The sequence below is a fragment of the Protomyctophum bolini genome (genome assembly GCF_963924005.1).
Source record: "Protomyctophum bolini genome assembly, chromosome: 2".
In the NCBI taxonomy this organism is placed as follows: domain Eukaryota; kingdom Metazoa; phylum Chordata; class Actinopteri; order Myctophiformes; family Myctophidae; genus Protomyctophum; species Protomyctophum bolini.
The window spans coordinates 16,405,087-16,426,383 of NC_137863.1; the positions used below are offsets into that span (position 1 = coordinate 16,405,087).

General features: G+C 43.8%; 1 protein-coding gene across 2 annotated transcripts in view; it reads right to left on the reverse strand.

The window, feature by feature from the left end:
* Positions 1 to 21,297, reverse strand: part of LOC308335926 (eukaryotic translation initiation factor 4 gamma 3-like) — a 79,912-nt gene that overhangs the window by 44,052 nt on the left and 14,563 nt on the right. The window contains exons 2-9 of one of the 2 annotated variants that reach the window (XM_080793148.1): positions 19,991 to 20,060; positions 15,114 to 15,281; positions 12,380 to 12,472; positions 11,725 to 11,757; positions 6,466 to 6,486; positions 2,868 to 3,047; positions 1,436 to 1,547; positions 567 to 733 (exon numbers count right to left, since the gene is read on the reverse strand). In XM_080793148.1, coding sequence (XP_080649274.1) covers positions 567 to 733; positions 1,436 to 1,547; positions 2,868 to 3,047; positions 6,466 to 6,486; positions 11,725 to 11,757; positions 12,380 to 12,472; positions 15,114 to 15,281; positions 19,991 to 20,060 — 844 coding nt within the window. The remainder of the gene's footprint in view (positions 1 to 566; positions 734 to 1,435; positions 1,548 to 2,867; positions 3,048 to 6,465; positions 6,487 to 11,724; positions 11,758 to 12,379; positions 12,473 to 15,113; positions 15,282 to 19,990; positions 20,061 to 21,297) is intronic. The other variant, XM_080793149.1, reaches the window with a different exon arrangement.

The following is a 21,297-nucleotide window of genomic DNA, read 5'->3' on the forward strand; positions in this document are numbered from 1 at the left end:
AGGTGGCACTCAAAGTGTTAGTACTTTTCATTAAACCCAACAAGACACACCCAGACAGATTTATGGCCTGGCTGAGATAATAATAATTTGTCTGACAGGAGAATTCAAAAGCTATATTTACAACAGACTCTCTGTTTATTAATCAATAATAATTAATTACAGAACAGTATTCAGAGAAACGGATTACTATTACAATTTCTAAATGGATAAAACTGTCAATAATTCATCCAAAACACCAAATGTGTTACTAATTTAAGTTGCATCTTGCTGGTTATAGGATAATTATTCTCAAGGTCCACACACAGAGGGTAGTTTAAAAAAAACATTGTCCAATTGAAGGATCTCAAAGGCAACATATCCAAGCTATAGGAATAACATTAGGATTATGTAGTGTGATGTAAAATAGTATAGAACAAATGTACAAAAAGAAGAAAAGAAAAAAAGACAACTGAAGGCAGGGACTTTTGCTGGACATTTTGAGATTTGAGGGGGAACATTTTTCTTATTCTAGTCGAATCATGCCTTCTACGGCGCTGTGTGACAAACGAAACTACTAAGGTACTCACTGTCTTCTTCTCACGCTTCATGGCCGGCGGAGGTTGCTGTGGTTGCTGAGGCACTATGATGGGAGGTGAAGGTGGGTACACAGTCTGTCCTGGGTAGTATTGGGGACCGGCTGCCTGAACTGGAGCAGGGACAGAGGGTGAGACAGGCGCGTGGTACCTGAGGGGATCTGGGGAAAGACAATACAGGAAAGAGGAGAGAGAAAGAAATAACAAACAAACCACATTTTAGTAAAATAACACAAACGGCAATGTCACGCTACCCCTTCAGAAGCAAGACAAGGCCACATGCTAATTGGTTGTGTTTGGTGCTGTTGTATTTGGAATTCATATTTCAATGTGTCATGGGTGTAGGGAAGAGAGTTGAGCCAGAAGGCAAAGCTCTCTGTTTACCGAGCAATCTTCGTTCCTACTTTCATCTATGGCCATGAAGTGTGGGTCATGACCGAAAGAATAAGGTCGCGAATACAAGCGGGCAAAATTAGTTTTCTTCAACGGTTGGCTGGCATCTCCCTTAGAGATACCTCTGCTCCTGGAAAGGAGCCAGCTTAGGTGGTTCGGGCATCTGGTTAGGATGCCTCTCGGGTGTCTCCCTAGGGAGGTCCTCGACGCACATCCCACTGGGAGGAGACCCCGGGGCAGACCAAGGTGCAGTTGGAGGAAACACATCGACTCACTGGCCTTGGAACGTCTCGGAATCCCCCAGGAGGAAGTCACTAATGTTGCTCTGGAGAGGGAAGTCTGGAGCACTCTGGTGGAGCTGTTGCCCCCGCGACCCGACTACGGATAAGCGGTTGAAGATGGATGGATGGATGGGTGGGTGTAGGGATACTATGTGGTGAATGCGTGCGTGTGTTGAATAGATGACTCACGATATGGGGCAGGGTAGTCCCCTGGCCCAGGTCCAGGGTAGAATGCTCCGGACCCAGGGGGCTGTACTGAATACTGTTGTGGAGGGCCCACATAGGGAGTGTGTTGGCGATACTGTAAGGAGAGAGGACAAATATTTCACTAAGTACATACGAATGGTGAGCACTCTACAGTTGCCAGATGTTTCACATTTGAAATTCTGCTCATACCCTGGTGGGACTTTTAGGTGTAGTATTTTTTACATCTTTGATTCCATCATGGTGATTTGTAGCTTTTGTCAGTAGACACTCTCTTGTCCCTTTTTTTAAACTTTCGTCTTCATTTGTGGCATTCTACAAATTGACATTTTCTCACCTGATACTCCAAATTTGATCTATATTTGATCAAAATTTTACAATTTTGTAATATAATGCAGTATAATGAAGTAGAGTGGCATGCCACCCAACACAAACCTTAACCAATTTGGAGGAGGAGGCCTCCTCTTTCTAAGAAAGACTGTCTAGTGTATGTCTAGTAAATGGGCTGAATCTGAGCCCTGCCAGTTGTAACCAAACTCCAGTGTTTCTTCTGTATTCATTCCACAGTGGGGTGGAACCACAGCAAGCTAATTACCAACAACTAACAACTAAAGAAAGAAAGGTATTTGATTTAAGTATAATTTAGACTAATTTCCCCACTATAACACAAAGAAGTATGGTTCTAATGTTGGAAATGAATGTGTCTGCAATGGTATCCAAATAAAAAAGCTTGTAGAAATACAATGTGTTTGCAGAACCACACCTGGGAATTAAATGAAATTAAATAGAATTAGCCCTCGAGCGCTTGCACATTAAATTACGGTACAGAGGAAAAACTAGAAAGCAAGTCTTAAAGTTGCAATCCGTTATTTTTATCCGTTACCTTTCTCCCAAAGGAGAAAGGTAATTGCAGTGATGTCCAAACTACAATAAAGATGGCAACACTAGTGTCCAATCCAGTTCCACGTCTGCTTCAAATAATTTGATTGACATTGTCAACCAGTCAGTGGCAGTGCCCACTGTGTTAGATGTTGATTTAACATAGAACCATACAGATTGGTTACAATGTTTTATACTTTTATTCAGTAAAATAAAGATCTAGGATTGTAGCTTTAAGAATTCAACCCCACGAGAGTTGCAGAGACCAATTATTTTTATAATTGAATCTACTGCTAATTATTATACACAAGCTATCTGAAAGAAAACATGTTGAAATGACTTAAAATGTTTACGCAGGATTCAAAACAGTAATTATTTTCATTTTATGGAATATGTTAAGTTGTATAGCCTACATTTTTTATGTTGTTTTGTTAAACCAATTGTTTCACTGCCAAAACGCAATCCGATTTTGTTGATCAATTTATTGAGTATTCATTATTCGATGAATTGTTTCAAATGACGTAGACCTTGGTCTCACCTGTTGGATGTAGTACTGCGGAGCCTGTGGGGAAGGGAAAGGCATGGGGGCCATGGTCATCATAATGGGTTGATTAGGGGGATAGACCGCCGCCGTAGGGTTCTGTGAGCCAGGCCGTAACTGGGGCGTGTTGGTCTGGATAGTGGGCCGTGCAGTCTGCATCTGGGCCCTCTGGAAAAACTGAGAGGGGAGAGAGAGAGAGAGAGACAGAACGAAGAAAACAAAAACATGACAAATGTGGAAGAAAATCTAAGCAGAGGGAAGAGAACAGACACAAAAAAAGACAATTACACTTATCTTAAAAACCCTTAGTCTATACTTAGTAAACTGGAACTGAGTTTGGCTCTGCACTTGGTCCTCTTTGCATCCCACAAAAGGCAGTAAAGCACTCACTTCTACACATCATCTCTTCGCCAAAATTAACCGATCTACAAGCTCATAATGCATTGCGCTGAGTTGTCAGCTTATAGATCGGCTATTATTTGGCAAATATTCCCCCCAGAATAGGGATGCAGAATAGGGTTAAAGTGGTTAAGGAGTCCGTCTGAGTACAATGACATGTTATTTTAACCACTTAAACCCTAAATACACTTCATTGACCAGGGTCCCCCAGGGGTCACTTCCCCTCTACAACAAATCACTTCTCCATAAATAGCTAAGCTACAAGCTCACAACATGTCACAGCTTGCAGATCTGCAATCTTCCCAGGATAGTGATGCTAAAAAGAGTTTGATGCCTACACTGCATTGTGAAAATGCAACGAATGCTACACCAAGACAGTAGACACCCAGCGCATTAGTTTCAAAAGTTAGGTGACTTCACTATGGGGCCACTTTGTCAGCAGCTCAGGACAATGATTTTAGCTGTGGTTGTCAGTCTGGTCACAGTTCCAGGGAAGTATTTGAAGGCTCACCCACGTCTGGCAAATTAATATTGCTTCATCATGCAAACAGTGCAGACGCAATTAAATGTACAGGCCAAAACGTATTCTATCCAAACTCACAAATGTACACATTCTCCAAATGTCCTTTTGTGTGCCGTGCAAAGCACCGATTAAGATAGTATGGTAATGTCTGATGGTAAATCGTAATGTCTCTCATTAACACATTAGCTTAATGTCCAGTTGTCCACCAACTGGTCTTCCGTTTGACCACGTATGGCAGAGGTTCCAAACCACTGGTACGCGTACCGGTGCCGGTACGTGGCACATTTGCCACTGGTACGCGAGAAGCGACCGGCCATGAATCTATAACCTTGCGTCACCAGGATTTTCCAAACAGCGGTGGAAAGTTGACTCAGTAGCATGAAGAGTCGTCAGTGACGCTGTCACTGACTGTGGTTTATAAACAGCTTCGAGTCCTTGCTACTTCCGTGTTGCATAGCATAACAATGACATCACTGTCGAATCCTTGGTATTTTTACCATTCATGTGTGTTGAGCAAGCAGCACCGCATTCCACTGTCAACCAGTCCGTGACAATAGAACGGTTGGGAACACCTGCTGTACGGTAACTTCACGGCAGAGGAAGGGGACCAGCACGGTGAAATACAAGTGCATAAAGAAAGATTCTATTGCCAAAATTAATGCTGCGTAAAGATTGAATCAACTGCGTGGATGAGTTCATTTCAGGTTTAGGGCATTTATTTATGTAATTCTAAGCCACCGATCCTTATCTGAAACTCACTACGGATCCAGACAAAACCAGGAAAAACCACACTGACTACTGAAACACTAGGCTATTCTCTCTTGAAAGGAATTCATAGGAAGTGGGCAACTGCAAACTTCCGACCTTTAAACTTTTAGTCAGAGGGTTTGTTCCTGTAGCTCGTGTTAATAGAGCTCCGGGCTCCAGGAGGGCACAGAGGTGTAGCTATTGTCTAAACAGTCTGCCATGTCAGAACAGAGGTGGTGTCAGTGGAGCCTGGAAACCAGCCAAATCTGCCACAGGGAAATAAATATCCCTGGGGAGATTGGTCTGGCTCTACGCAATTTGAATTATACTTCGCTCACCCCAGAGTTTTGGGTGAACAATCAGAGCCCACTATTCAAAGGGAGTCATTTTTTTTTTGCTGTGACGTTGGAATCTGTTTGTAACCGCCCCTTGGAAATACATCTACACAAGGAAGTTCCATCTGGCCATGACAGGCTAGTGTCAGTGTGTCTATTGTCTAAACCACTGGTTCCCAAACAGCGGGTCGGGACCCATTTGTGGGTCGCGGAAACATTTTTATGGGTCGCTTTATTTTTTTGTTTATCCATTTTGTTTTTAATTATTATATAAAAATATTTTTTTTTAAATGTTCCCAAAAAAGCAATATATTTCATGAATTAAAAACCAATGCAAATGCTTTTCTTCAGTAATTTTATGAAGAAATAAAAGAAAAATCTAAGAAATTTCATGAATTAGAAAACGGTAGTAGTGAAAATAGCAATCTACAAGGTCACAACACGGCGCGTACAGTAACAAAGAAATACCCCCAAAGGAGTGGTATCCATATTTTTTTATTATTATTATTATTAAGCCATGTGAGTGTAGTGCATTCTATATAATTTCTTTATCAGTACTACTTTTAGTAGTTTAAAAATAGGTATCAATGTGTGCAGTGCACCACGGAGATGAATGAGCATGTCCGACAGCTGTGACTGAGATCCAAACAGTGAGGGCTGGGAGCTGGAGACACCCAGCTCAACAGAACCAGATCCAAACAGTGAGGGCTGGGAGCTGGAGACACCCAGCTCAACAGAACCAGATCCAAACAGTGAGGGCTGGGAGCTGGAGACACCCAGCTCAACAGAACCAGATCCAAACAGTGAGGGCTGGGAGCTGGAGACACCCAGCTCAACAGAACCAGAGTATACTGACGTATAGTATAGTCACGGAGGACAGAACAAACAATGCTGTGAAACGGCCTAAAATAACCTTGAAGGAAATCCCCCTCAGCCATAATAAATCAACGTTACGGCAACAGAGCCGTGTGGAACCCGGGAAATAACCAGGAAGCAGTTCATTACCTTACCATCAACACGTGGTGTGAGGGAGTCTCAGTAATAACGATAAACAAATAAACGTGAAACGTGAGGGACGAGACAGAACATTTGGGTGACCAGTAAATTAGGCTTACACATAATCTCTAAACAAGGTAATACTGACCTATTCGACAATGACATCTAAATTATTTAATATCGTCTCATTCAAGAAACGGCATTATATATATATATATATATATATATATATATATATATATATATATATATATATATATATATATATATATAATTATATAAATAATTTTATATAATTATATATAAATGTGTCATTCTGCATGCTGTTCATTCTGATTAAACAAATACATTCACATTGAATCAGGGAAAGAATGGATGAAAGGAAATGAAGCTGACATACAGGTTGAAAAGAGGGTTAGGACTGATGACATATACGCACTAGTAGTGTATGGTAATCCCAGCTAGGGTCTTTCGAGGGTAAAGGGTTAAAAGTAGGTGGGTTAGGACCAGTGTTGGGGTGGTGGGGATGAGGGTGGGGGTTCTTCATCATGCCATGCAGATCTGGAGAGATTTCTGATGTAGTGTCAAATATTACCTGAATGGGCCTGAATCCTCCCTTGAATGTTGGAAAGCAGGAAAAAGAGAAAAGCCATTGGGAAACTGCACCCATTACATCACAGCAGGCAATCATTCACAGACACATCAGGGTGTGGAAACTACCATGGGGTAATTAGCTACCTCACACAGTGGCTGGTCGTTTCTGAAATTCACAAGGCACTTTATCTCTTGAGCTAAATACTGTATGATTACTGGCTGCATAGGAGAAGGAGAATCTCACACAATAAGTGTGTTACCTTCCAGTGTCAGGAAGAGGTGACGGAAAGCTCTGAGCAGGTGTTTTTCTCCCACCCGAACATGATGATCTTACCATTTCACTCATTCACGTACGTCCACACGCACGCACAGAGATTTGTTTTCTCATGCACACTAGTATGGCCCAAGGGGTGACGCCTTGTGCTGCTATTTGTGCAGGCTGAGCCTGCATGCCGGCCTGTCTGCCCCTGGCTTTGACAACGTGCTGTTTTCCAGGCCCAGTGTGGACCGGCCTGTCTCCCACACAGCGATGACTTAGCAACACCGAGAGGGTGTTTGTTGAGCAGGACTGCACCCCGCCATCCCATTCCTGGAACTTGCTGGGTGTCATTACATTGCTCTACTAGCGATTAACTCACTCAACTACATTTTAGGGAAAATAGCATTTCTGCCATGTCCAAAATAATCGCATGAACTCTGGTCAGCGGCAGCAACTTCTTTAGATTTGATTCACTGCTCTGCTCACACATACTGTACGCTCCCCCAAGGTCATAGGAGGTGTTACCCTGCTAATCAACACTTGTTTAAATGAGAGAGAGAGAGAGAGAGAGAGACACAGACAGACAGACAGACAGACAGACAGAGACAGACAGACAGACAGACATATTACCCGACAGCAGTGAAATAATCAGGTGGTACCTTGAGCTTTGTCCCGACATGAACCATTTCCTACTTTCAGAACTGGCCCATGTTTGGCATCATGCAGAAGCTCAGCAAACACTTAAGCAGAGCTATACTGTAGACTGCTGACTATGCCAGCTGTATAAGCCAGGCACCGGGAAAATGTAGTTATTTTCTATGCCAGGGTGACTTGACTACGCCAGCTCTGATCTCGAAGCAACATGACGTCATACTAACCCATATTCTGTGCAAGTGATACAGTTAACACAGCAAAAATAATTATGCGTGTGTGTACTTGCGCACGTGTGACATGTGGGGGGATTCACACTCTGAGGAGGCTTTCATCACTCTACAATAAGTTCAAGCGGTGAGTGGTCACTGTTGTTCAAAAGGTGAAAACCAACAGAAATTACAGACATACAAACACTCAAACACTATACGTCTAAATGCAGAGATGGAAGTTACAAGGATGAGTGGATAGAAAAGTGTGAAAGAGCAGTTTAGTTTCATTGAGGGAAAGATGACTGCAGATGAATGAATTGTCAGATCTCTGTGCAACTGCTCACTTGGTACATTTGAGTATCATTCTGTGTGTGTGTGTGTGTGTGTGTGTGTGTGGCGCTAGGTGGGTGGGGGGACAAGGCCAGTTTTCTCTAACAGCATAATAGGCTATTGTTTGGCTTCATCTGCTTTCCGACTCCACTTCCGTGGCGGCACAAGAGAGCCCAGCGCCAGTTTGTGACAGCCAGGGCATACACACTCTCGTGTGTGTGTGTGTGTGTGTGTGTGTGTGTGTGTGTGTGTGTGTGTGTGTGTGTGTGTGTGTGTGTGCGCGCACAGTGACTGTTTGTGTTCACACACTGGTGCCAGCAATGGGACTGGACATACTGAGGCACCACACAATTTATGTTTCCAAAAGATGAAGAAGAAAGAAAAGAAAGGACCAGCACTGACCCATCCAGAAGGTGAAAATGGTGGACATAGTAAGGGCCATCCACACAGAGAATGAAGAACTACAAATGGTGGACATAGTAAGGGCCATCCACACAGAGAATGAAGAACTACAAATGGTGGACATAGTAAGGGCCATCCACACAGAGAATGAAGAACTACAAATGGTGGGACATAGTAAGGGCCATCCACACAGAGAATGAAGAACTACATGGTGGGACATAGTAAGGGCCATCCACACAGAGAATGGGACATAGTAAGGGCCATCCACACAGAGAATGGGACATATAGTAAGTGCCATCCACACAGAGAATGAAGAACTACAAATGGTGGGACATAGTAAGGGCCATCCACACAGAGAATGAAGAACTACAAATGGTGGGACATAGTAAGGGCCATCCACACAGAGAACTACAAAGATGACGATATAATAATGTGAGCAACATCCACACGGATCAACAATAATAGAGTACCGAAGTCCTGACGGCACTCCCACTACCCCTGGGCGAGTTTTTTTTTAAATTGGAAATCCCATAGGCAAATCTTAGATAAGGTGACGTCATATAAGAAATAAGCTATTTTGTCAGTTATCCCATTTAGAGCGCGAAGCCCTATACGTAACTATACCTTTCAATCAGGGAAGCCCTGTGATGCCAAGGACATTTAACAGTCATCATAGTTGTGGTGTAGACACTTCCATCCGTAGGAGTTAGAATAATTTTTTTAAACAATAGTTATATAGCATTCTTAGTGTGATGTACATCACGTTAAATTGGCCTCATTTAAAGAACAGTGTGTGTGTGTGTGTGTGTGTGTGTGCGAGTGCGAGTGCGAGTGCGAGTGCGAGTGCGAGTGCGTGTGTTCACTACAAACATGTTAGACCACTGTTTCCCAAACAGACCAATATTTACGGGTCACTCACTGTACAACGTGATTAACCCATTCTGACCGGGAACCCATTTTGGTGTTAGCACTATGTTATGCTTTAGCTATTGAAAAATAGCAGATCTACAAGCTCATAGCGCGCCACCGAGTGGCGCGCTAAGAGCTTGTAGGTCTGCTATTTTTGAAAAATCGAAGAACGACTGACATTTGTATAATCTGATCTCAGGTCAGAATGGGTTAATCAGACCAGTGTGTGTCCAGTGGAAACCTCGTATGAATCTGATCTCAGGTCAGAATGGGTTAAAAATCCCCTTTTCTTGAAAATGGCGCTTGTAGATCTGCTATTTTCACTAGTTTGGGTCCCAGGGGAAACGTCTAATGTCTCTTTTGGGTCTCGACCCGAAAGGTTTGGGAATCGCTGTGTTAGATTGGAATGGTGACACAAAGTTACCATTGCACTATTCTGTGCCCAGACAGGTCTCCGGGTCTCTCCACGACCACATGAGTCATGATCATTCAACAAAAAGCACCAGCACATAGCATAGTGCATACCAACTGTCATCAACAGCCTCACATGCCCTTTATATAGCCTAATGATGATAGTTGACAACTATCTTAGAGAAAGTGTGAATGCAAAATTGCATCAACGTATGCCTTGGAGAAATTTGGACAGACACTAGAGTTCTAGTGACTGTCTCTAAAGAAATAGGGGCCGTTCCTAATTCTCTCCATGATGGTAGCCCATCTGCACCAAAGCAACTAATAGGCTTTACGGTCTTTCCAACCGGAAATATTATGGTTAACCAAATCCTAAACCCACTCCCTAAAGTAATAAACCTGGATTATACCCACTCCCTAAAGTAATAAACCTGGATTTGAAAGAAACGCTATTCTCCATCTCCACCTATCCCCAAAAATGAAACGGCTCAGTGAGCTCACACCTTGATTATATTACGTACAGTACACGCAAAGCTAAATTGAGTTAGAAAGAAAAATAACAGAAACTGTTTAGTTGTGCTTTCTGTCTGAAAATAAAAGGCTTATTTCGCCAGAAAGTATGGCCAAGTCAAACTCTTGTTTGAGCAATGAGCTCCACTTTTGAACTGAAATCAGTGGAAACTGCAAAGCATAAAATCTGACACAAAACTTTAAATCAAAGCAATAAAACTCAACCATAAGGGCAACAGGGTTTAGGTCATACACCTGAGACTAGTAGTAAATGACAGCAAGTGTCATTTACTGTTAAAGGACTAAAATCCAATCACTTTGTGCCATTGTCTACAGTTTCAGCAATATAGTTTGATCTTTTTGGATAGACTTTGAACACAATCTGCACTTTATAAGATGCATTAAAACTAAAATGCAATGATAACATACTTTGACCAATTGGCTAAACGTGCCAGGCCACATTCCATGCAAATGATGCAATGTTGTACTCCATGATACAAAGACAGGAGAGAGCAGCATACACTAAAAGAGAAAAATATACTCTCAGATAGAAAGGCCGGAGAGAGGAACATTACACTGCATTTTAAATGTGCATATATACAATGTACAGGCCAAAGGCAGGTCTCCTATACAATGTACAGGCCAATGGCAGGTCTCCTATGCAATGTACAGGCCAATGGTAGGTCTCCTATACAATGTACAGGCCAATGGCAGGTCTCCTATAGCTGCTGCTGCAATATGCTATATGCTAATTAAGGCTACAGCATTACGTGAAAGTAATAAAGAATACATATATTAGCTCTGGGGGTATATTATCAATCAGGTACTGGTAGCAATACAGGTGTAGTGTGAAATGGTACAATACAGCCTCACTCACTCTCACCACGTTCCCTTTCCTACTTCAAATGCATTGAATGAGAGCATTACAGGGTAAAAAAAAGAATCCTAAATAACATCTCAGAAACATGCGCTCTGGGGAGTATGCCAAGGAAGGACTGACTGAGACATGGCTAGGAATTCAATCCAATAGTGTAAACCTAAAAACTTGTTACACCGACGTACTGCAGGTTCTACCAAGTTAAAGTGAAGAATGTTTTAAGTCTAATAATACTAGTAAGAATAATCATTACAACGGCACAGACAAAAGTAAAATGTGTATGGGCAGCACTTTCATACGGTGGCTTGCATAATTAGCAATAAGACACAAACAATTTAAGACACCTGCAGTAGTATGAAAGACAAAGGATATATTCAACTACACATAAAACCTTACAAAGGCCTTAAACATCACCAACTCAATCTATGGCAGTCTAATCACTTGAACCCTATACACACCTATTTTTTCCCTCTACACTAAATCACAACATTGATGCGTTGTGACTCTGAGCTTGTAAATCTGCTGTTTTTGCAGAATGTTTGCCCCTGAGTAAGGACGCTTAGGGTTCAAGTGGTAAAGGGCCAGCAGACACCAGCTTCCAGCAGGTGTTTGCCAGCCGCTGCCAGCCAAGTGATTGATGGAGAGGGTGATGCAGGAGAAGGGAGCAGGAGGGAGGCGTTCAGTAGGGGGGTAAATTACCTGATGGTGGGTTGGTCGAGGGCCCGTGGCAAACTGGTGAAGGGAGGAAGGATAGGTCCAGTGAGAAGATTTCACAGGGGGGGGGGGGAAGAGAGAGAGAGAGAGAGAGAGAGAGAGAGAGAGAGCATGGGAGGGGAGACACAAATACCGTAAAAGATAAGACAATGATGGGCAGATGTCTAACCTGCTTACCGTAGCAGACAGGCTGAATCTACATTAAAGATTTTTAGATTTTTATTAACTATGCTATACTCGATTGTTGTCCTGATGTGACAGACCTTGTCAATGTGGTGATGGTTGAGTGGTTACATTTTATGAAATAATTTTGGAATTAGGTCTTAAGTTCAACCCTTAATAGGTCTAGAGGAGGAACAAAGCGAAAATGATCAGAAAAATGCTTACTGATCCCTACATGTGTGCCAACTAAAAAGTACAGTCAGTGGGAATGAGGGAATGAGGGCATGAACCAGACATGAAACAGATACAACCCACATTGAAGTAGTTCCCCTGTCCGTGGGCTGTAGGGTGCTCATTCGAAAACATGAGATGTCCTCCATGACGAAACACGATGCCGTTTGGGTTCTCTGACCTCGACAATGTTACGAAGTCGACGATAGCGAAACAGACACAGAGGAAGAGGAGGAGGGGTACTCACCGGGCGACTCTGTGGCTGTGCATTCATTGGCTGCGCTTGGGGGGAATACACTAGAGGGGCAGAGACAGCATTCTGTCCAGGGTTGTACGGAGACTGTCAAAAAGGAAGGACAAAGAGAGAAATACATATTTTATATATCAAGTGCAGAGAGTGGTCAGTTTGGAACTCAACACAATGGGTAGTGTTGGATGTCATAAAAAGAATAACCTGCACACCCTCTGCACTTGCACTTGTCAAATCTAGACCTTCTGATGTCAAAGTGAGTGAGGGCAAATCGTTGAGGACAACAGACAAAAGCCTTTGTGAATCAATGTGTGAAAACTACACCAGCCAAGTCCAAGAGCTTTTGTGCCGCCATGTGTGTGCAACAGAAAAGAACAGGGGTGGGGAGTTGGGGACTCTCTCTGCTTTCTGTTCTGTGAACCAATGCTGGCATGGCTGAGAGCATTTAAGTTTGTGCAGATAGTACTATTTATAGGAAGCTGGTGGGGAGAGAGTGGTGCTGCTTAGAGTGATGTGGTGGGGTGGGAGAGGTGAGGCAGAACATGATATAGAGTAGAGCAGGGGTAACCAACCGGGGGTTCGCGATCTACCGGTAGCTCGCGGGAACGTTTCCAGTCGATCGCGAAGTGTCAGACAGACCCATTGGAATAATGTCAGTGCCGCTCGTCACATGCAAATTAATTTTGAGCAGAGCGCTGTGGCTCTGAGTTTGAGAATAGACCCCATCGTCCAAGGGTGTGTGTGCGTGTGTGGTGGGGTGGTGGTATCTTAGCAACACTGAATGATCTGTCCCATTGGTCGTGTGCTCGTATCATGAGCCAATGGCTGCAGCTCTGAGCTTCCCAGACCCAGGTTCACATCTCAACTATTCTACACTACGTCATGCCGTAAAGAGAACTGACAGGTCAGCCACAGGGCTGCTACCATATTAGCAGCTGTGAGCGCTCTTCTCTTCTCGTGAAGAAAGCAGGACAGAGTTGTCAAATAAATCCCGCCGTCATTCATACTGTATTTATTCTCCGACCCGACATTAAAATACGGAACAACGTGCGTTCATTACGGGCTCGTGACAGGCTGCAGACACAGAGTTGGGACTACTAGCCGATAGCGCCGCTGCTACTTCAGTTTTCGTTGTTCGTTGTTATATTTTTTATTATTGGGATTTGATCATTGATGCAAATTCTAAACATATGGATGCAGCTGCAGAAGTTGTGTTGCTTAAAGGAATGCATAGTTGCGTTCTCCTCAACTGCTGCGCAGCAACAACAAAAATATAAAAATGAGAAAAATATACTGAATATACCAGTCTGCAATGCAAACTAATAGGCGAGTGCACTCCAGGGCATATGCAAAGGGAAAGAATGACTTCTGTCCGTGACAATAATCAACGCTACAGTTTGAATTATGTACACATGCACACATAGAGCAAAAAATATGAAATATGAAAACTTGTTGAAGTACAACGCATGAGTCAAGTAGCTGCTTTCCTTTCCTCTTTACTGAGCCTACTGTCATTGAACTGCTGTCCGATAAAATGCAGGATGTGTTTGCATTAACTTCAGATATTTAAATGGAGATTATTGGATTAGTAAGTGACTGTCACCTGCAGGTCAGAGCTAAAGAGAAGGAATTTTGGTATCTTGTGAGCAGAGAATGGCCTTTTCACAAATGAAAATAATAAAATCTAGAATCTAGAAAATAGAACTCGTATGACTGACTCACATCTTAATGACACCCTCAGACTGGCAATCACTAAATATGATTTCAAAACGCTTGCAGATAAAGTTCAGTCACAGCAGTCTCATTAAAGGTGGGCTGACCCTGAGAGTATGTCACCATATCTGTGCAAATATATATGGTCATGTTATGCCTATGTCATTTGAACATCTGCCAATGTGAATATTCATTGAAATGAGAAACAAAATATTTCTAATACTAATTATTTCTAATTTGTCTTAATATTATTTGACATTGATAATATAACTTACTATAAGTATTTATTCTAATTTAAGCTTTAGTCTTTGTGTGGATGTGTGCACATGCATTGAGCCTGTCAGAAATAGCAAAAAAACAAGTGTTTTTTCTAACACGTTTTAGTGGTAGATCTTGGCTTACAATTGGGAATAAAATGGGCTCTTGGGCTTGAAAAGGTTGGTTACCACTGGAGTAGAGGAATGGCTGAGTTACCCGCCATAGCACCATCTCACACTTCCAAAAAGGCTGAGTCACAGAAGCCCTAGCTTGCGAGGCATCCGGGGGGAAATGCGGCTGGCATAACAGAGGCAATGTAATTGACTTGCTGTCTTTGTGACTAATTGATTAACCCTTTATATGGAGGATTTCCTCAAGAGAGGGGACAGGCGAGTGGAGGTACAGCGGAAGATTGTAAGCTGCTGATGTCTTGCAGACTATGCATCATCAAGAGCAATGGGTTAACTTCAGCTAAGGCCAGTGGCACACTGGATGTAGGTTTATTACAGTTCAGTGCAGTCCAGCGTTGACAATCAGCTATTCTTTCAACTTCCATTAACATAATGTCAGTCATGTACATGTGGTTTGCTCATATATTTCAAAAGGCTAAAAAACATGAAATAGAGAATGAGGAACATGAACAAAAAACAGGGTGTGAAGTCAGTAAAAAAGCTAAAAAGGCAGGCAGGTGGACAGATGGGACAGAGAGACAGACACAGATACTAGAGAGGATGACTGCAGACACAAGGTACAAACTTACCACTCCGCCTGTCTCCCAGCCCTTAGGGTAGCGATATGGGGAAGGTGTGGGTATCGATACCTGAGAGAGCCCCGGGGAGTGGGCATGGCCAGGCGGGGTGCCCGCCAAATTAGGGTGTCCCTTTGTGATGTCGTGAGCAGTGTAAGGCGGGCCAGCGTGCCTGGGTACCTGTGTGGGAGAGGTCACACATAAGATGGTCAGTTAGAGACATCATGAGTAGGTACAGTACCAGGGACATTTCTCCTTTTTGTCTGTCAAGGCCCATCCAGGGTGATGCAACACAGATGGACAGAGTGCAAAGCAGATGGACAGTGTGAAACACCATGACACATGCATACACATGAGCCCATGCCCAGGAAGGATGGAGCGGTGGCTGGATTCCACAGGTCATTAGCCCCCCCCTTCCTACTGAGGAATGTAAATTAAGCGCTCAGGCTGTGGGGGATTATCTCCAGTATGTGTGCAGAGGTGAGGACCTGCACTGTGCTGTGTGCTGTAGACTGCTGGGCAGTCGCTCACTCAGATCGGGGGCCCTGGCTGTTCTGAGCCATGCTGCTGTGATGTGGCATGTCTGCAGGGACTACGTGGGCCTCAAACTAAATCTGGGTCAGAGAAAAACCCATATTAAAATCATCACCCATCTGTGGTAGATTGAATGTCACAATGGAATCGACCAAGCCTAAAAAAGCCTCTGCGATTGATGCCGATGGAAGGACATGGGTGATTGAGAAGCAAAGCGAACTCAAACAGACTTCATAGGCTTCAACACTGTATGCACACAAAGTTTTCAAGTAAAGGCATAATTATGATGGCTAAAGAGATCTACTGTAGGTCCAGGTATTAGGGCTGGGCAATATATCATTATAGCGAGCGCTATTATGATATGAGACTAGATAGTCTGGGATTTGAACGCCTGCGCTTTCACTTGGATGCACTGCACTTCACTCATGTGAATACATAGACAATCGCTCCGTGAGTGCGATGCGAGTGTGCAATCTAGCAAACACCTTCGGTCTGAGTTTGAACTGTTGCCCTCAGGTCGTCGACTGAGGGTGCCCGCCACAAAGACCAATCGGTTCAAATTATCATTTGTCCCAGCTGCTATTCAACTGCTGAACAGCAAATAGCACTTTATTCTTTCCCTTTTGCACATACTGCCCACTAATGCACTTTTGCTGACTTTGCTACTACTGTATGTCATGAATTCTGTCTCTTAGTCCTGTATTGAATGTTGTGTGTTTTTTTTACTATGATCTGGCTGCAAACCAATTTCCCGCAAGGGACAAAGCTAACCTTGAACCTTGAACACCAACTTGGGACTCCTGAATCTTGGTCCTGTTCCGTTGAAGCCGTCCAGGCCCAGAGATATTTATTCTGAAATCCCCGTAACTAAACAGCAAGAGATTTACACCTGCTTCAGCTGTGTCAAACCATTGTCCTGAGCATCGCATGGAAAAACGCTGACCGCAATCCACTCCAGCTCTTGTCACGGGCGTGCGTGACACTATACCTTATCTTTTCTCTACTGCGCTTGTCTGCAATTATCAGCAGTGATCTGCATATCTGATAAAAATGCTGAATTAAAAATCCCCTAATCCCTAACTCCAGCAGTCACAGAGTGTGGCTGAATCCTCCACTCCTCTCATAATCTCTATACCTCCCTCTACCTCAGATCTTACAGTGACTTTCTTTTCACTTTAACATGTTCTTTGCTCGCCTGGCATTTTACCACATTCTCTGCCTGCCGAACGCGAATTTCCCTGAGTTTGGGCCTAAAGGTTTTCTCTGCCGAACCAGTTACCAGAGTTTTATTTTATTCTATTAATCCAGAATATTTCCTGTTTTTTTATAGAAGTGTACATTTGTACATCTTTGATTGATTGCTTGAATACTTTATTGGAAGAAATGTAAACAGTACAGAGTAGAGAGTACAGTCAAACACACATCCAAAAAGGATCACAGAAAAAAGTCCTTGCGGTCGGAATGGTCCTTTAAATGTTCAGATGAATTGAAAATGGTGGACCCTGATATAAACAACTCATATGCTTTTCATGGTTTAGTCCACAAAGTAACAGTTTTTGTATTGGGACATTCCCTCCGCCACGGCATAGAGCTCACAGAACGTTAACTTTAATATGTTGTTGCATAAAAATCACTACAAAACACCAGTACCACTGGAAATTAATGTGAAATTAGGTGATCAATTTTAATTTTTTAAAGCCATTATTTTTACTGGCATGAGCAGGCAAGTGGAAGTGTTCTGCTGGCCCTGGGCAGTTTAAATAGTACATCCAGCCAGGGATGTCGATCCCTGCATGCTACTGATTGGCCAAATAAAACCATGCCATTTCATTTAAATTATAGTAATTTCCATGAATTTGGGGGAGAACATCATCTTTATTATTAAGACAATATATATATTTCTAATATGGAATGTTCATTGACATCACTATAATGCACACACTGAGACAGTCAGACAAGTTGGACAAGCCACCTCTGTCCTCTACTTTCCTGAGCTTTTCACCCTACACAACCTCAGCTCAGTCAGATCAGGTCAGGCTGAAAATCGGTGATTTTCATGGCCTTTTTCCAGATGTTTTGGCCATTATCTTTGGAACGGAAGGTCCAATATGTTCGGTTTACAGCATGCCAGATGCGTGACTTTGAGGACATTAAGGACATTCCATTGGCGGGCCAGTCACAATTACGTCGCGGGCCAGACGTGGCCAACGGGCCGGACTTTAAGTATCACTGGGCTAGGCCACTGTGGAGTTATTTTTTTTCCTCGTTCTCTCACTCCCTCTCACTCTAGTCTGTGTGGCCTACTTCCCTCAGCTGACCTGGGATAAAGCAGCTAATCTAGCTGCTGTTGCCAGGGGAGGAGTGAGTGACTGATGCCGAGGATGTAGAGCTGCAGTGGGGGAGGGGTGGCAAGCGGCCATATAGGGGCCATACATGAATGGAAGGATATACCGTAGGGATGGTGCATAAAGCCCAGCCAGGCCAGCCATCTTTTTCTTTACACAGCACACCCAAAGTCTTCTACTGGCACTGTTGGTTTCCACTGATGTCATCATTATTTCACTGAACCCCCCCCCCCCACTGTGGATGAGAGAGGCTCATCTACAGAAACCTGACATGTTTTAAACCCAAGAATGCTGCAGTCGATGCCAGCCAAATGGGGCGCTCGCTCCTGCATTTCAGATGCATGTCATTGTCATCTACCATCTATCGACTGTCGAACCATTGGGAAGTGCTGTACTTGCGATGGTTGAGATAACAGGGAAAGGGGTGTCTCTCAGCAGCCAATTTGCTGGCTAACAGAAAGCTGACTAAATATCCTAGTTAATCTACAAAGCAGCCAAGTTGATAGTAGACTCCTATGTGACGGGTGACGGGTCATTTTGTATGAGAATAATCTATAAAAATTGGAAAGAAAAAACCCCCCAGAAAAAGCATTACTGAGCTAATATCTGTACCATTATACACACCAGTTAATAGGAAGTTCTGTGCAGAACAAAAGGGAATGTTTCAAGTTCTCCATCTGGCTTAGCGGCCTGCTTACTATCAAGCAGTCTCTCCAGTCTCCCCTCCCCCGCTCCCGCCTACAGACCCTCACATCCACAGATCCTTGCCCTCCAGGTAAATGGTCTGCGTGGAATGGAGAGGCCACGCGCTGCAAAGCTAAACACAGCTTGCTGTGTATCGTACGAGGGGAAACGGGTGTGGGTCATCGCAGTCCAAGAAATTCACAGCGTGTGACGAGCTTGTGCGAGTGAAACAGCGCAAGCTAGCACATACACGCACACACTCCCTCACACATACAGTGTACTGTACACTCTCACACTCACCTTCTCTCACTCAAGCATGTACATATGCGTGCAAGCTAAGGAGAATTAGTAAATATTCCCATTTGTTTTAACTTGCTTGACTGCCAAATGGGTGTATGGGTAACTATGGATACTAGTGCAAAGAATTCCAGGAAAAAACTAAACTGGTGTGCTCTCTGAATTATTAAAGTATATCTATAAATGCAGCACCATGTCTGTCTGTCTGTATGTGTGTAATCCACGTAACTCGAGAACCATTTGCTCCACCGACTTCAAATTTGACACACGCGTTCCGCACCCCCGCAGGGAGTGCAGTGCCCGGTGTCGAGTCGGTCGGACCCACGGTTGTCCAGAACCGTCACAAAAGGCCTCTGTCCGGGCTCTGGACAGGGCCCCCATATTTGACACAGAACTCCATGTATAGGAATAAAGGGACACAGAGAGACAAATGCAGTAATCTTCATATATGGGCATAAAAGGGACACAGACAGATGGGTGGAACAGGTACTCTGCATTTCTGCTTGTCCAGAACCAACACAAAAGCATCTGCCCGGGCTCTGGACCTAATCACCCCTACATCTCCATATATGGATCTGGCCTGTTCTGACATGTCTCTGCCTGTGTGTGTACAGCTGTAATGCACATAACTCGAGAACCGTTTGCCCCACAGACTTCAAATTCGACACGTTCCACACCCCCACAGGGAGTACAGTGCCCGGTGTCGGTCGGACCCACGGTTATCCTGCCCAGGCTCCATATATGGAGCTAGCCTGTTCTGACATCACAACACTCCATATTTGGGCATGCCATATAGGAATAAAGAGACAGATACAGAAATCTCCATGTATGGGCATTAAAGGGACACAGACAGATGGGTGGGGTGGACTAAATTACCAAATTCACTTTAATATTCAGTGAATTTAGTCACTGCACACATCCCAAGTACACATTGTCAAGTATGCAGTGTGTATGTGTGCTTGCATATTAGTGGGTACTGCATGCATGCATTAGTGTGTATGAATATCATGCACGTGTGCGGTAACTCACGCTGTAGATTGCAGTGACTCCAGGCTGTGTATTGAAGATTCGGTCGTCAAGCGATGGCTGGCGAGGGATTCTGGAACGTAGCCCATTAAGGACAATTCGAAAGACAGAGGTGACTGAAGCCCACATAAACAGCTTCCATGCTAGGTAGGTAAGGCAACACTAGATACTACTGATACATAACATGAAAAGGGCAAGATGACCCTCAGGCCTTTGTGTAGCTGCTGCTACAATGACAGGCAGTCAAGGTGTGGTCACATTTGTTTGTATATTTGACAAACACCTGCAGTTGAAGTGAAGACGTTGCAGACCAAACTGTTAAAAGGGAGAATTAAGCCCAGTGGGCAAACAACTTTTCCCATTATATCTTTCTTGCATACCCAATAAAATGAAACCAACTTTGCCAAGACTAATTAATCCCACAACTCTTTCGGCAACTTACTTAGTACTTAGGCTGATGCCTGATTTAAATCCAAAGGGCTTTCCCCAACCCTGATAGTTTGGGCCATAGTATAGTTAAGGAATTTTCTCTCATCTGTTAGAGCACCCCATCCCACCACACCCACCAAAAATGCACCAACTCAGAGTACACTATGTACATTCGCCACTCTGCAAGTGGGTTAAGGAGAAATCCCGACATGAATCTCCAGACTTCACTGGAACTCCCACAATGGGGAACAGATGAATGGAGGCCCTTTTGTTATGCCCTTTCTGTGGAATCGGTCTCAGTTAGGGATGGTTAAAAGGTACCAGAGAAGACTTTTCAACCAAAAACACTGGTGAAAACATAACCATGGCCTTAATATCCTTCAGAATAACTTTTGGCTTCCATATTATAGCTCTTAATTGGCACCTTTGATAATGAGACTCTTGGGGAAGAGTAATTTTTAAGTGCTGTGTTGAAGAGAAGATTCTGAGTATAAGGAATACAGAAGACATGAGGGGGAGAATGCAGAAGAGGAGCAGGATGAATGACAGGAGTAAATATGTAGCTGGCACACAGAGTGGGGGGACAGCAGTGGTTAATAGTAACCTGCTCAGGCAGTTCTGTGCCTGAAATGTAGACTCACACACACAAACACCCGGCTGGTCACATGGTTTCAGGGAAACCGAATGTCTGGCTGTCTTCCTTTTACCTAAAACACGCCTCCATTTCCCCCCAAACCCTCTCCCTCTCTCTCATACTGCCCTACTGGAGCAGTCATCTCTGTTGGCAAGCTGCCAGGAGGGGGGCTTGTGGGGGGGGGGGGGGGGGGGGGGGGGGGGGCAGTAGTACGACAAAGGAAACACCAAAGGTGTGGTTGGGGGGG